Source organism: Nyctibius grandis, chromosome Z (assembly GCF_013368605.1).
Source record: "Nyctibius grandis isolate bNycGra1 chromosome Z, bNycGra1.pri, whole genome shotgun sequence".
NCBI lineage: Eukaryota > Metazoa > Chordata > Aves > Nyctibiiformes > Nyctibiidae > Nyctibius > Nyctibius grandis.
The window spans coordinates 47,256,465-47,271,335 of NC_090695.1; the positions used below are offsets into that span (position 1 = coordinate 47,256,465).

The following is a 14,871-nucleotide window of genomic DNA, read 5'->3' on the forward strand; positions in this document are numbered from 1 at the left end:
AGATACAGCCAGCTTTCATTTACAGATGTTTTAACCACTATCAGGTTCAATAGTACTGATCTGCTTTTTGCCACCATAACCTCAACCTGGTTGGTTGCGTACCAACCCAGGAATTAAGTGTAAGTACAGTGCAGCTGTGACCACTAGACATTTCAACAGCCATTGAACTAAAGACAATTCTTTTAGATAAAGTAGGTGCTGTCATTGGTTTAACAGGAGCTCATGCTGTTTCCTCCACTTGCTTTCCTCCAAGTACAAATGCTCTGTACCTTGAGCACGTTGAATAGAAAGGGTGATGGGTGAAGTTAGCATTTTCATTTTAAAATCTAACTACTTCCTCATAACCTTGGAGGCAAAATCTACTTAATCTAGCCTCTATTTGGTTAGTAAACCACATTAGCCACTGTCTTTTACATTGGTGATATATGCCTGGAACACTGGAAGCATTCCATTTGAAAAAATTAATAAAGAACAAATCTACTGTAAATGGCTCTAAAAATGTAGTTCCCTAAGACATGTCAGCTGCTTTCCCCGCGAAAAAAAGAGATCATCAGCACATCGCAGTAAAACTCTGCAGAGAAACACTGTTACATAATCTCTAGCAAGTATGTTTCATTAAAACTGAGCGGGCAAAAGGGGAGGAAACAGCTGACACAGGAAAGAGAAAATCGCCTCAAGTCTGCTTTCAATTCGGCAAGCTGCCATAATGACCCGCACGGCTGCACCACGCCGCCCGCTGAGCCCGCGACCCCCCAAACCCAGCAGTCAGCAGTGCACCTTCACCACGCTCTGACTGGCGCCGGGGCGCGACCAGCCGGCGGGCCGTGGAAAACGCCGGAGACTGGACTGAGAGCGGGCACCACAGATGCCGCCAGAGGCGGAGCCGGGCCACCGCGAGCAGCGATTCGCCGACACCGTCTCACAGACGGAGACTCTCTGCCCTCGTTAAGCGGCAGCATCCCGCCCGCCCGTGGCGCCACGGCCTCCGCATGCCGCTGGGCCTCAGGCCCTGCTCAGCCTTCTTCCTCCCGGCCCGAGCCGGGCGCACTCGGGCCCCTGGTCTGCGGACAGGGGCTCCTGCCGCTCCCCCCAAGGCTTCCCCCCGCTTCTCCCCCACAATGGGGGGCTCAGGGGACTCTCACCAGCAACGAGCTCGGCGGAGCCTTCGCTGCCGGGCCCGGCCGGGCCCGACCCGGCCCAGCCCAGCTCGCCTCTCCCTCAGGCTACGTCGGGGACGCAGCGCGTTCCCGCACGCCCTGCGCCGGCGCCACCACCTGCCGCGCCCCAACCGCGGCGGCAAGCGCATGCGCATCTGGGGAGGGGGACGGGAGCGGAAGAGTCCTGCGGCGCCTGTGCGCCTGCGCAGGGCCGGGCTCGTGGGCTGGTGGCGGCGGCTCTGCGCGTGCGCGGCGCTTGAGGCACGGCCGGGAGGGCAAGAAGCAACGGGCCGGAGGTGCGGGAGGGATGCGGCGGGTGAGGCATCCTGTCCCGCGCGGGGAGGGTGTTGCGCCGCGCCGCGCCGCCGGGGGCAGCGCGACCGCCTCCCGCCTCGCCTTGCCTCGCCGGGGCGCCAGGCAGAGCCAGCCCCGCAGAGGGAGGGAGTCCTCGGCGGCGGGCGGGCGGGCCGCCGCGGCACCGGTGGGTGCTGCGTTGTCCCTTCACCTGTGGCGGGCCTGGCGTGTCAGCGGGCGGCAGCTCGCCGTGCCCGGCGGGAGCTGGGCTGTCCGGCGGCACCCTGTCTTAGCAGGGCCCGGTGAGCTGAGGGGCGGGCGGCGCCGGGTTCCGGGACGAGTGACCTGCGGGAAGGGGAGAGCCCGGGAGGGTCTGGCTGAGCCGGCGTTAGTGTGTGACATTCAAGCGTGATTTCAGTTTATTTTAATTGGCTTCCTACGTATTTCCTTATCGCAGCCCTTTGAGCCTGGCAGTCCTTGCGGTTACTTGAGAGCTGGTGACATGCTCACACACACACACACACACCCCCTATCCCCCCCCCCCCCCCCGCTTTGTTTTTGTTAATTGCCGCTGCCTGGGAGGCCTCATGTCGCGGGGGCCTTTGTTCAAAGCTTCCGTGGCGGCTTCGATGAAGCTGTTCAGAGCTCGCCGGGCTCGTAGGTGCCTCTTGAAATATCTCCTACTAGATAAGGGGAGATGTGGCATGGCTGGTGTCTCAAAGGCAGACTGACTGAAAACGTAAAATTCTTCAGGGCTGCCCCGCGTATCATGAGATTGCGGAAGCGCAAAAACGATTCGAAATAACGAGTCGGTGAAGTTTAATAATAATATTCCAGTCTGAAGTTGCTTAACGTTGCTGTGGTAAGCTTGATATTACTTTCTGCCGAAGAAGTGAGAGGATATCTGCCCGTTTTCACAAATTTGTTTAGATGCACTTTGTATGAGTAATGAACTTGTGTGTGGTCAGTTTTACAGTTCTCTCTTTTTAATTCCCTTCACAGAGCAGTGGGAGGACATGTGTATTTCTGATAGTGTAAAACAACAAAAAACCCACATGATATCTATATCTCTTGTAAGAGCGTTTCTTGACATTGTTTCCTATTTTATTTCAAGTTTGACAGTACACACTTTATTATGGCTCTGTACTGCTAAACTTTGGTGTCCTTAGTTTTTGGGGTTTCATAGCCTACAAGCTAGTTGTAGAGAAGCGGTGAATAAGAAAACATTTTTTTAAAAGAATTGTTATTAATAAGTTTTTTGGGGTGGTTTTATGTAATGGTAGCAGTTTAAATGCAATCAGCTTAGTTAATCTCCCTTTCTCACCTGATTCTTGACAAGAAAAAAAAAATTACTCCCATGAAGCGCTTTCTCTCATTTGTGCATGATGTGCAGTGTCTCTGATACAGATTTAAAGGTGCAATATCATGGTTATGAAAGCTTCGGTAGAAGATGATGATTCAGGATGGGAACTGGGTATGCCTGACAAGATGGAAAAGAGTAATACAAGCTGGGTAGATATAACCCAAGATTTTGAAGAAGCTTGTAGAGGTGAGTTGTACTGCTTGTATTCTGAGAAAACTTGGAATCCTTTGGAGAACTAAGCAGAGTTCTTTGAAGTGTTTTAAGCAATAGTTTGACCCGGGTCAAGCTCCAGATGAATGGACTACACTGATTCTGTGTTTAACTTACTGTGAGGTTGGAAATATCAGAACAACCTCACCTTGCTTCCTCTTCCAGATTACATAAATATCTTTAAGTCATGTTCTTTTCATCTTACATGTTTTTGCACCTGTTTTTTTAATTTGCAAAGATTTCTTCCTATCTCTTCTGCCAGATGGAAACCTTATTCATCCCTGCAGAATCAATACTCCGTTTTTTTCTTGTACACTTTTAGATCTATAGGGTCCAATGATTTATAAATTTAATTGGTCAGTGCATCATTTTTCATCTTTGAAACAAGGCTGAGCTTCTGAGGAGATGCAGTGCATCCCAGTCACAGGGAAGCAGTTGCTTCAATTTAAACAGTGCCTTTATTGTTATTAGACATTAGAGTTAGTTTACTGTCACAGTGACTTTATTTTTTCAATTGATTTTATGGTATAAAACTGCAACTTACCACACACAATATTACATAATGATAAGCACTGTTTCCTTATGCGATCAGATAATTCCTGTATACTAGTGATATGCTGTGTACCCATCAAATACATCTAAAGGCTTCATTAAAAACAATGAGGAAAAGCAAGCCTTTCAGTAAACTCCTCTGGAAAAAATTAGACATCTGCATAAAGGAGCACAGAAAACTGCTGTTTTGTGTTCCAGGCTATTCAGATGCTACTATTTGATAATTCTGAAACCCCTTTAACTGTTGGAATAACAGAGAGGGGTGAGGAAAGACTGAGAACAACTTGAGGGTTTTTTTAGCCTTTCAGTATTGAAAGTGCTTTGTAAGTAAAAGCAAATGAAGGTGGAATAGAAATGTCTGGTCTGCTTCCCACATGCTGTTCTCTCTTAGCATTAAGACAGTTTAGTGAGTTGACAAGACTATCTTGGAAAGGTTGTGCTAGAAGGATGATTGTGATTATTTACCCTGTTCTGTTCCTTTGCAGAACTGAAGTTAGGAGAACTGCTTCATGACAAGCTGTAAGTATGCCTGTGGGATACCTCTGGTTTTTAGATAGGATTAGTGCTAATATGTTAATACTTACTAATAAGCAAGTCATGTAGTGTCAACTAAGCTTTTATAAACTTTTACTTTAAATATAATAGTTGACATATTCAGAATATCATTCATCCTCAGAAGTATGTATATGATGCACCTGAATAAATGCTGAACATTTCTCATGGTGCCAGTATAACATTACATTTTCAGTTATCAGATGTAGTTTAGAAGTTTATAGCACGTCTTATGATCAGTGGTGTTGACACTACTAAACCTACTGAACAATTTTATGTGGACATGCTTTTATAAAAAAATGCCAGAAAGACTTTAAGCTTTTAAACCTGGTTGCCTCAAATCTCACTAACAAGTTTAGGATAAACAATCCATGTGCTTTAAGGTAACTCTTAAATGACATGCTAAAATGGTAACTGAGCACTCTACAGATTCAAGAAAAAATATATTTCAAAAAAAAGCATGTGCTAAAATCTTTCTGAATTCATTAAAGGATGATGTGAGATTAAAATATTTTAAGATAAAAGTGAGTTGTTTAGCCATCCGAGTCTGTTCACTTGCATAAAGAAAAAAGTGCTTATTTGACACTAACAGCTCAGAAAACAGAAACAAACTATTAAATGCAGACCTGCTTAAAAACGTGTGCAAGGATGGCACCAAGTACTTACTCAGCAGAATCAAAGCGCATTTTTGAGGTATAATTTTATACATAAGAGCATTTCAGAGCAAATACACTTTTCAGAATTGGAATGTGCCCCATGCAATAACCTTTTTATATCATAAAGGCTTGTGCAGCAGTTCTGATGAATATCACGTGTACCAAAGGTGATGCACTATATCCCTTTTTCTGCAGGCCAGTATTCGTTTGGTGTGGTTCTCCTGCAAGCTTTTATGCCCTGACTACAAGAGATACATTGTCACATGCTGGGGTTTTTTTTGTATCAGTTTTCTTAACATGCCCATTTTAAACAAAGTTGGTATATTCAATATACATGACCCAGACTGGCAATAATATACATTCTCATTAGTTTGTGGAGCACATATGTTACTTGGGTTTTTGGATGGAGCATAATAAAGAACAGCTTGTTCAGTTAATATCAGTTTATTATGTTATGAGATCTTTAAAAAGATGCTATGTCATTATGAGGTGTGTAGAAACAAGTGCACGTGGAGCTAGTAATGGGATGTTTGGCTCAGGAATGTTCTTCAGCTTTAAAAAAAGGCTGAGAGTTTTTACTTTTAGGCGTGTATTTTCTTACTTGTTGAGAGATCCTCAAATTCCTGAAAGCCATGATCTCTAAAAGATCAGTGGTAATGTTCACATAACCTTACCTTATTGCCTGTAGTCAGAATACAGTGTACTGTTTGTCATCGTATGTTCTTTTACATTGGTTTTTGAAGACTGTTTTGTATAAAATAAAATAATTACATTCGGAACATTTTTTATTGGCGTTCTCAGCTTTGGTCTTTTTGAAGCCATGTCTGCTATTGAAATGATGGATCCCAAGATGGATGCTGGTATGATTGGAAACCAAGTTAACAGAAAGGTTCTTAACTTTGAGCAAGCTATTAAGGTTCGTGGGACTTTCCTGGCTTTGCCTATACTGTCTGTAAAAGTATGATATAGTTTTATCAAATTGCAGTTAAGCACAGTTGAATGTAATGTTTTCAATCTTTACTTAAAATTGACTTTTTCCTTTTTTTATTTTGGATAGTTAAGTAAGAAATAGCTCGTGAAGTTTACCTTTTTTGTTACCTACATTATCACAATGATGCTAACTCTTCCAGTGAAAAGTACTGTGAAATTGTTGGGTATTGATACCTCAACTAAATAAATTTCAGAAATGTTTTTGCAAGTCACACTGTGCTTCCCCAGAATGTGTCTTTTATATGAAGATGTATTGGTTAGTCCCTCTTTAAGCTGAATGGAAACCAGCTTCCTTACACAAGCTGGAAATTAACACTTTGTGATACTGTTAGTTCATTAGCATTGAACATAAGCTGGCTAATTTAACAACATTGACAGTAATGATTAGCTTTTGATGCATGGTCAAGATAAATTGGTGGAAGGAGGTTGAAAGACTTTCTACTACTTTGGAAAAAATAATGCACTCACAGGGGAAAAAATATTTTTTACCATGGACTGTGTTTTGAATGGACTAAAAGAACCCTGTGTAAAATATTGGCCGTCCAAGTCATGTAGAATGTACATGGAATTGCATACGTTGGACAAATAAAATGAAAGAAGTAGGATTGCTGCCTTCTTGGTCCAAAGCTTGAAGGCCCTAAAACTCTATACAAGGATCTGCAGTGTAAAAAGCAGTCTTCAAAGAACGGTCCTGCATATTATTGCTTGTTCAATCATTATTATGATTACATATTGTTTTGTGATCTAAGTGTTGACAGCTAACTGGTTTTAAACTTTTATTGGCTGCTCATAAATCAGAAATTTTATTTTAGTTTTCTCTTTGAATAGCTTTATGTTTGGGCAGTGTTCCAACACAATGATGGGAAGGCAGAGTTTTTGAGAATTTGAGGCACATTAAGAAGCTGATCAGGAAAGCTAGTGGTATACAGCTATTCTGAAGTCTTAAATTGTAATTTCCTTTTTGGCTGTACAAATAGTAAGTTGTATTTTGCCTCTAGGCTTCCGTAGGCTTTAGGTTTTTTTCTTTCTTTCTTTTCTAAGGATGGCGCCATTAAAATAAAGGATCTCACTTCACCTGAGCTGGTAGGAATAATGGATACATGTTTTTGTTGTTTGGTAAGCGTTTCTCTGCTCTTAATGTTAGATGTTTTTACTTTCAAAATATAATAATTTAATCTAGTTTAGAAAAAGAAGAAACAGTATCACTCAAAAAAGATTGACCAAGCAGAAAATACATACTTAGTATGTTAATTTCCATTTAGGTATCTGCATTGGCTATTATAAGAAGCATAATTTTGATTTTTGAATTTTTTATTATAAGAAATCATTCTGTAAGAGAACTGGTAGCATTCTGAATAATGTAAAAAAAAATGTTTTATAATTTGTGTTTTTTAAATGTATGGTATCTGACTGACTGCTTGTATGTTAGTGTTTGACTGTGTTAGAAATTGTGTGTGCAGTAAGCTACAGTACTGAGTTGTTCATTTCTGTACAGCCAAAGTTGACTGAGCTTACAGGAGCATTTTGAAAAAAAAAAAGAAAATACCTAAATCCATTTAGAAATGAGATAAATGAATTATCAGTTATTTGTTAATTGTGATTTTTTTTTCTATGTATATGTCTTAATTTCCTCAGTAAAAGATAGAAATTATTTTCAGATATCCTTTAAAATGACATCAATAAAATTACTTTGTTTTTTAAAACAACATTTCAAATTAGTTTAGTACAAAAAGACATGTAAAGGTCTTTTGATATGGTGTAACGTAATTCATCTTCTCCCCCTGTCCCCCCAAATATTGGATTTTGTTTTTTAAAAGGGACAGTGGTCATATTAGAAATCTGATCCTACTGTGTTTTATGCTATTTCAAGTTAGAAATAATATTTTAAATTACTGAGGCTTTCCCTCTAGCTTAAAGCAGCTTGGAAGTAGTAGAGAGAGGTGATCGTGAAAAGAAGTTGTACGTTGTAGAAAAGAAATGCAGAATATTGATGAGTTGTTTCATAGTCACTTGCATTTTTCATTCTGTATTTATAGAGAGGGAGCTTATAAATCTGATGGTCTATTAACTTAATGTCATGTCTAAGTCACAGAGGTCAGAGCTGAACTTCGTGGAAGAGGTTTATCCAACACCAGAATTTGATAGTCTTTAGGGTTTAGTAACTTACTGCCTGCCACAGCAAGCAGATGGACAAAGGTTAAAGCTTGAGAGACCACCTCTTGCCCTTTTTGCTAGATGGAAGGTTGCCATGATAGGGATTTCCTTAATGTCCTACTGAAGCACAGTAAGATGGAAAAGTATGGAGATATAAAAATGAGGACTTGGCTGCCATGAGTAAAACATTTAATTTTCTTTTCCTTAGATAACATGGTTAGAGGGACATTCCTTGGCACAGACGGTATTCACTTGCCTTTATATTCATAATCCAGACTTCATAGAAGATCCTGCTATGAAGGCTTTTGCTCTAGGGATCCTAAAAATCTGTGATATTGCCAGAGAAAAGGTTAACAAAGCAGCTGTTTTTGAGGAGGTATGTGTTTCAGTATCTCCTATGGTTAAATACGGAACATTATGTGCAGACTCTGTAACACAAATAAAATGGTATATTAGAGAAATTTATTACTGTTCAATTCGAGGATACTGTAGGAGAGCAGTTCATCCTCCTAAAAGTATTAGACTTGCTTTCTTTAAAAAGCGTTTTCTTCAGTGAAGGCGTTGCCTGCTCTTTTCTGTATTTTGCTTGAGTATTGGAGTCACATAAATATTTTACTCAAATAGTAATGCAAGTCTTGTGGCTAAGCATTTTAAACCAGTTTTATTTGTGGTTTTCTTCCTGTTTAATTTTTTGTTTTTCTACTTTAGATAACCATGAGTGTCTTTTGTCTGAAACGTCCATCTAGCAATGGAATCAGAGTCTGGTTTTCTGTGCTCAGAGCAATTTTTGTTTCCTCTGAGCTTGGACAAGTCACTTCCTACTGACTAGATCTAAAATTGGTTAAATAGTATTTTGCATGCATAGTTCTTGTAACATTTTGATAGGATGGCACTTGATGAAAATTATGAAAGGCATACTGGTATTAAGGATTTATGCAGAAAATAATTACCCCAGGCTGGATTTAGGCGGGAAAGTCACCCAAACCATGGGTGTATTCAGTTGTGCAGAATAAAACTGGACTTTTATACTTGGTGTAGTTAAACAAACACACCCCAAAATGAAAAAAAACCAACAAAAACCAACAAGAAAGCAACCCAAAAAACCTAAAACAAGCAAAAAGAAAACCCCAAACCCCAGCTTGAAAATGTAACTACTACTATTTGTGTTTCACTACATATTGCTTCTTTAATTTTTATTTTTTAGGAAGATTTTCAGTCAATGACTTATGGATTTAAAATGGCCAACAGTGTGACAGATCTTAGAGTTACAGGTACAGTTTGTGCTTTCTGTGTATCTGTCTATCAGTCTCTTCCTCTTTTGAGCATGTTGGTTACTCTCAACGAAACCTAATGACATGGTAGGAATCTCAGATGTTAAGTTTTTTTATTAGTCTTGTAAAAATTGGTGGCTTGGTACAAAGAGATCAAATTACTTTTCCTTGAAGGAAAGGTTCAACTGTTTATTTGTTGAATGCCTGAGAAACAGAATTGCTTGTAGATGTGCCAGCCAAGTGGCTAGGCATGAGCTTATGCAGGACTGAGATAGATACAAACTATTGGAAAGTGCACTGCTTGTATTCTGCTTCTCTGCCTCGCAACTTGTTGCAATGTAAACAGATTGCTTTTGAGGAAAAGGCAATCTAGTAGTTCTAAAGCTATGAATACATATGTTATTAGGTACATACATTAGTATGTGTCTTAGCCTTTTGATGTACTGTTTTTGGTACATACTTGAGCTTTCCATTGATTTGAGAAAATTTGTAAGCACTTTAGCTTTGAATCAGTCAGTCTGTACTCTGATTTATCTATTGTTGCAAGACATCCCCACCATACCTCACAAGATTATTTTTTGTCTAGTCTTTGGCTAATGGGTATGTAAAGCACTTCAAAACTTGATTTCCCCTCAAACCTTTTTTCCCCTGAGCGGTGTAGGTGTACCTAGGAATGCTTCTCAGCTTTTAATTTTACTCTGACTTTTCCAGGTATGCTAAAAGATGTAGAAGATGACATGCAAAGACGAGTGAAGGTATTTTTCTCACATTTGCCTCGTCAATTATACTTCCAAGTGTACTTAACGTAGGTTTCGGTGAGAGAGTTGGATTATGAACAAATGCGGCAGTTTTGTGGCATTAAGTGGCGGGGTTTTTTTGAAGAACTACCATAATGATTTGTGTAAGGTGCTAGTAGTTTGCCTTCTAGCTAAAGGTGCTGAAGTCTTCAGACTTTTCTAAACTCTCTAATAGTTGCTTCACTAGTAATAGGTGGAATCATGATGTAGGAGATAATGCTGGGCTGGAGCACAGAAAGTATGTATCTAACTTCTGGCTCTTATGCAGATATACTATGTGATGGTAAAGAAATAATTTAATCTTCCTTTACCACACTTGACAATATAAAACGTTCATGCAATTTCCTTGCCTGTTTGCAGAGTGGACTGAGATAGGTCTCATTACTATAGCAGAGTCTTGGATCATTCAAGTACCTGCATTATATATTAAGAGGTTTTGAACTTGAGAATTGATTTGTAGGGTTATTTAACAGATGGATGTTCTGGAGAGGGTAAAGGGATTTTATCAGTAGCTTCCCTCTGCAATTTTTAATAAATTATTTGAAATTCCTTTATCTTCTAGAGCACTCGAAGTCGACAAGGAGAAGAGAGAGATCCAGAAGTTGAACTTGAAGTAACGAATTGTTTACTTTTTTTCTGGATTTCATGGATTCGTACAGCATTACTTTAATCAGTAGTTAGCAGCTTGTGAGAAATGTGTGTCACCAGTGTTGCTACTACTGTCATATCTGAGCTGCTCTAAACATGACCCTGAGCAAATCCCAGGTTAGCAGGTAGGATTTTTTTGCTCTGAAGATATAGAATTCTGGATCGATCCCAACAGCAGAATAGTGATGCTGCTGCAATGCTGCCATTTGTGCACCTACCTCTCAAGAAAAAGCCATTAACAAAGTAGGTGGTCTTACCTATCCTGTACCCTCTTCCCACAGTTCCTTCCCAGCAGCTTTTACTGCTGCTGACAGCTTCACTGTCAAAGGAGAAGGTAGGAAGAGAAGGTGAAAGCAGTGTAGCTCCTTCCAGAAAAAGTGCTAGTTGATGTGGTTAATTTAGAAGTGTGTGAGTTTCCTTTCCCAGTGATGTTGTTTTCTTCAGAAATTATTTTTAACTTAGATCTTGGGCAAAAAGGAGAGAAAATCGGTTTGATAATTTGTGGTTGTTCACTTAAGCTGAGATTTGAATGGCGTTTGCATAGGAGCTCTACAGCCACTGGTCGTGGTTTACCCAAAGTATCTTAGTATTTGTTGTTAGTGCTTTTCTGACAGCAGCACAGATTTCTTCTATAAATTCTATAACTTTTCTTCAGAATCATGCGAGATACCATATTTTTAAGACTTGAGAGCATACTTCAATAAATCTATACAAGTTTTTTTAAAGAAGTTTCAGGATTTAATGCATATTGCTCAGTAATTTGCAGTATTTTTTTATTACAGCATCAACAGTGTTTGGCTGTGTTCAGCAGAGTCAAGTTTACCCGGGTACTACTGACTGTTCTAATAGCATTTACCAAAAAAGAGGTACGTTCATTGGTGTTTCTGTGTTCACATCGTGAACCTGTGAAGTACTCATTATTCCATTCTCTTAAGGTCAAGCAATTATTCTGTAGATTCTGTAGATTTGAATTGATGTTGCTGCACGTAAAGGGTGGGGTAAGGCCTTACAGTGGCAACCATTCACTTTTTCCTCATTTTTAAAGAAAACACAGGGAAGGCTAGTAGCTGACAGTATTATGGCCTTGCAAAGAGACAGTATATTCACTCTAGAACAGTAAAGAAAAATGTCTGAGGTTTGGATTACTCTTTTCACACACATGAGCAAAACCTTTCGAGTTCAGCCTGCTTCTGTGGAGTTACCTGACAATGGGCAGTGTTTTGTCCGCCTCCAGAGAACTGTTAGCTTTTCCTTCCATGTGGTATTGAATTTGTATCTAGACTTGTTTGGTCTAGGAAGAGGAATATAACAGCTTTCCATGCGATTTGCCTGCTTTTTTGAATATAAGATTTCCTAGTTGTTGATTGGGGAAGCAACCGCATGTTTTAGGGCAAAGGGGTAGAATCACATGCCACATAAAACAAAGCTTTTTGTTTTAAGAGCTTTTTCTTTATACACAGGTAAATATCTGTCTCTTGCTTATTGTTATTTCTAGTTTCATGAAGAAATAAACAAGTTTCTTGCTTAAGTGGCATGGAGTCTCTCCCACATATTTTGCTGTTGGAGCAGCTGTATACTGTACAGTATAAAAGACCTTGGTTAAATTGAAAGTCAGGTGCAAGTATCATTGATAGACATCAGTATTGAGGAAAAAATGATTGAGTGGTTGAGAACAATTGCAGTCTAAGTATAACTGTTCATTATATCAGAAATCAAACTGTGACATAGAAGTGATCTACACTGATGTACCACCAAATCCTGTCTGTTAACTGCTATGAGCTAATGATCTGTGCAAGAACAGATTATCTTAGTGTTGCTAAAGGCTGATTACTTAAAGTACAAGTTATTTACATCATAGACTACTTTAATTTGAATTAGATCTGCTTAGCAGCTTATTCTTTTAGTAGATTTGTGCAGGCTATAATACATAGACATATATTACGCAGAGCTACAGGTCTTGTTCAGCTTCCACTTATCTTCAGAGGGTTTTAAACATACTTTTTTCTAAAAGAAGTCAAGTTTCAATTTGACTTGAGATTTCAAATATTTGAAGCTCCATTGGGGGCTGTTATTCCAGTATTTTTAAAACAAGATTTTAGGTTTTACAGAGAGCTGTTTTAAATGGTACCCAGTTTGCTAACAGATTTGGGTTCATAGGATATCGGAAAATTCAGCATGTCAGCAGATCATGAATCAAGATTTCTAGTGGACATCTGGTATCTTCTAATGTTATATAGTGATTTCATTTCAGTTGATAGGTTGTGTTTTGTCTATATTCCCAAAAATTCTGCATTTTCTAATGATAGGAGATTCTTTTTTTCCTCTTTGCTGTGAGTTCTGCCTCATTTGGCGGAAGAGTTTTTTGGGGCTTTTGGCCCCCCTACCCAGTTCTTCAAAATCAAAAGTAAAGGACTTGCATATGTTGTCTGTTAGACTTTCAGTTTTAATTATTGTTAAGGTTTATCTTACACTGCAAAAAAGACAGTATTAAATGTATGTATAGGCATGTAAAATATAAATAACACTTTATTGCACAAAAATCTGTTGGGCTTTTTTTTTCAGAACTGGTTGTGTACAAACATTGGAATTTTAATATCGTTCTTTTTTCTGATACTAACATTAATTCTATAGTCAAAATATGTTGGTTTGTAATGGGAGTAACTGTCACCTGCCTTTCAGACAAGTGCAGTTGCAGAAGCTCAGAAACTAATGACTCAGGCAGCTGACTTGCTTTCTGCCATCCACAATTCATTGCATCATGGTATCCAGGCACAGAATGATACCACTAAAGGAGGTATGTATCAAATTCTACCATTTTTTTCCTTTCTTAAATGTGCTGTCTTGATAAACTTTAATATCTGTGTATTCTAAAAAAATCACTATTTACTTTGAACTAATAATACCCATTATACAAACTGTAACAGATTTGCATTGTTTGATCTTAATTTTATTTCACTAAATGATGGTTCTCCTGAAAGCAATACTGTCACTTCAAAGCCAGAGATAATGTGAACCTTTGATTAAGTGCATTGAACTTCGAATCGGTGTATATGCGATTTTAAAATAGGGAACACCACCTCACTATCTGTACGAGTATATGCTGAGTTGTTGAGGGAGGGCTGGGTTTTTTAAAATACTAATCATTGTCTCAGTTGGGTAGTTAGTGTCTCTGGAAGTTAACTGTCAGTTAAAAAGTTCTTTTTGGCTAATTGAATAGTTTGTGTTATGCTTTCAAGTTTGACGTGAGTTCTGAAAACACAGCTTATATGCTGCTTTTCTCTCTATCTATCTGTTTTTCCCTCTCCCACCCCCTCCTTCATTAGATCATCCTATTATGATGGGCTTTGAACCTCTTGTTAATCAGAGATTGCTGCCACCAACTTTCCCTCGATATGCAAAAATAATTAAAAGGGAAGAAATGGTCAATTATTTTTCCAAACTAATAGACCGAATAAAAACTGTATGTGAAGTAGTCAACTTAACTAATTTGCACTGTATACTGGTAAGCATGAATATTTCTTATTTGTAGCCAAACATAAGATCTTAAAATGTAACTTGTGAAAAATCATTCCATATATATATGCTGTTGCTCACTGGAGAAAAAACTGAGCTGTATGTATGAATCTTTTGATGTTTGACGTTGTTGTGTACGATTTCAAAATTTGCTGTCTTTCCTGGTACTTAATATTTTTCTTTTTTGACAATGACCTTTCTCGTCTTGACAACTCGTCTTAAAACTTCCCATTTTTCTCATAATCTGTTAGATAATTACGCATGTTAGTGGCGGAGCACAAGCAAGTTAATTTCCTTGTAACTCTTCCCTTGCTTGAAGACCTGTGTCTGCAGTAGCAGAGCATAATTCCTTGCAATATTCCTGCTTTTTCAGATTCAGTAAGCAATATTCTGCATATATGCCTATAACACAAGAGAGCACTTAATACATGTGTTTAAGCATGTGATTCCCTGGATAGGCATAAAGCTAAACACCTGCTTATGTTCTTTCCTGAATAAGTGGTGATTCTCAGTTACTGCCTGCTATTTATTAGAAGACACTTAAATGCTTGAAATGCTTTTTACCATACAAATGTTCACTGACTGAGAAAAGAGCCATGTTTACATCAGTTTGAAGATCAAGCAAAAATCTTTTGTCTTCCTATTTCCTGTTAAATTAATTAAAGCAGCGTTTGCATGAGTTAAACATTGCAGTTTAAAGATTGCAGTTTTGCT

At 39.1% G+C, this 14,871-nt stretch overlaps 2 protein-coding genes across 8 annotated transcripts in view; one reads left to right on the forward strand and one right to left on the reverse strand.

Annotated features, from left to right (window-relative positions):
* Positions 1–1,366: 1,366 nt before the first annotated feature.
* Positions 1,367–14,871, forward strand: part of NAA35 (N-alpha-acetyltransferase 35, NatC auxiliary subunit) — a 32,711-nt gene continuing 19,206 nt past the window's right edge. Inside the window, exons 1-12 of one of the 3 annotated variants that reach the window (XM_068424061.1) lie at positions 1,367–1,453; positions 2,845–3,000; positions 4,062–4,095; positions 5,586–5,700; positions 6,816–6,890; positions 8,137–8,304; positions 9,133–9,199; positions 9,911–9,954; positions 10,559–10,609; positions 11,427–11,510; positions 13,324–13,438; positions 13,968–14,146. In XM_068424061.1, coding sequence (XP_068280162.1) covers positions 2,877–3,000; positions 4,062–4,095; positions 5,586–5,700; positions 6,816–6,890; positions 8,137–8,304; positions 9,133–9,199; positions 9,911–9,954; positions 10,559–10,609; positions 11,427–11,510; positions 13,324–13,438; positions 13,968–14,146 — 1,056 coding nt within the window. In that variant the 5' untranslated portion in view covers positions 1,367–1,453; positions 2,845–2,876. Of the gene's footprint in view, positions 1,474–1,630; positions 1,754–2,844; positions 3,001–4,061; positions 4,096–5,585; positions 5,701–6,815; positions 6,891–8,136; positions 8,305–9,132; positions 9,200–9,910; positions 9,955–10,558; positions 10,610–11,426; positions 11,511–13,323; positions 13,439–13,967; positions 14,147–14,871 lie in introns of those variants that run through there. The other 2 variants (XM_068424060.1, XM_068424062.1) reach the window with 2 other exon arrangements.
* The window catches only part of GOLM1 (golgi membrane protein 1), a 65,773-nt gene continuing 59,186 nt past the window's right edge, over positions 8,285–14,871 (reverse strand). For all 5 annotated transcript variants that reach the window (XM_068424069.1, XM_068424068.1, XM_068424067.1 and 2 more), the window contains one exon: positions 8,285–8,356. The gene's annotated coding sequence lies outside the window, so the exon portion shown is untranslated. The remainder of the gene's footprint in view (positions 8,357–14,871) is intronic.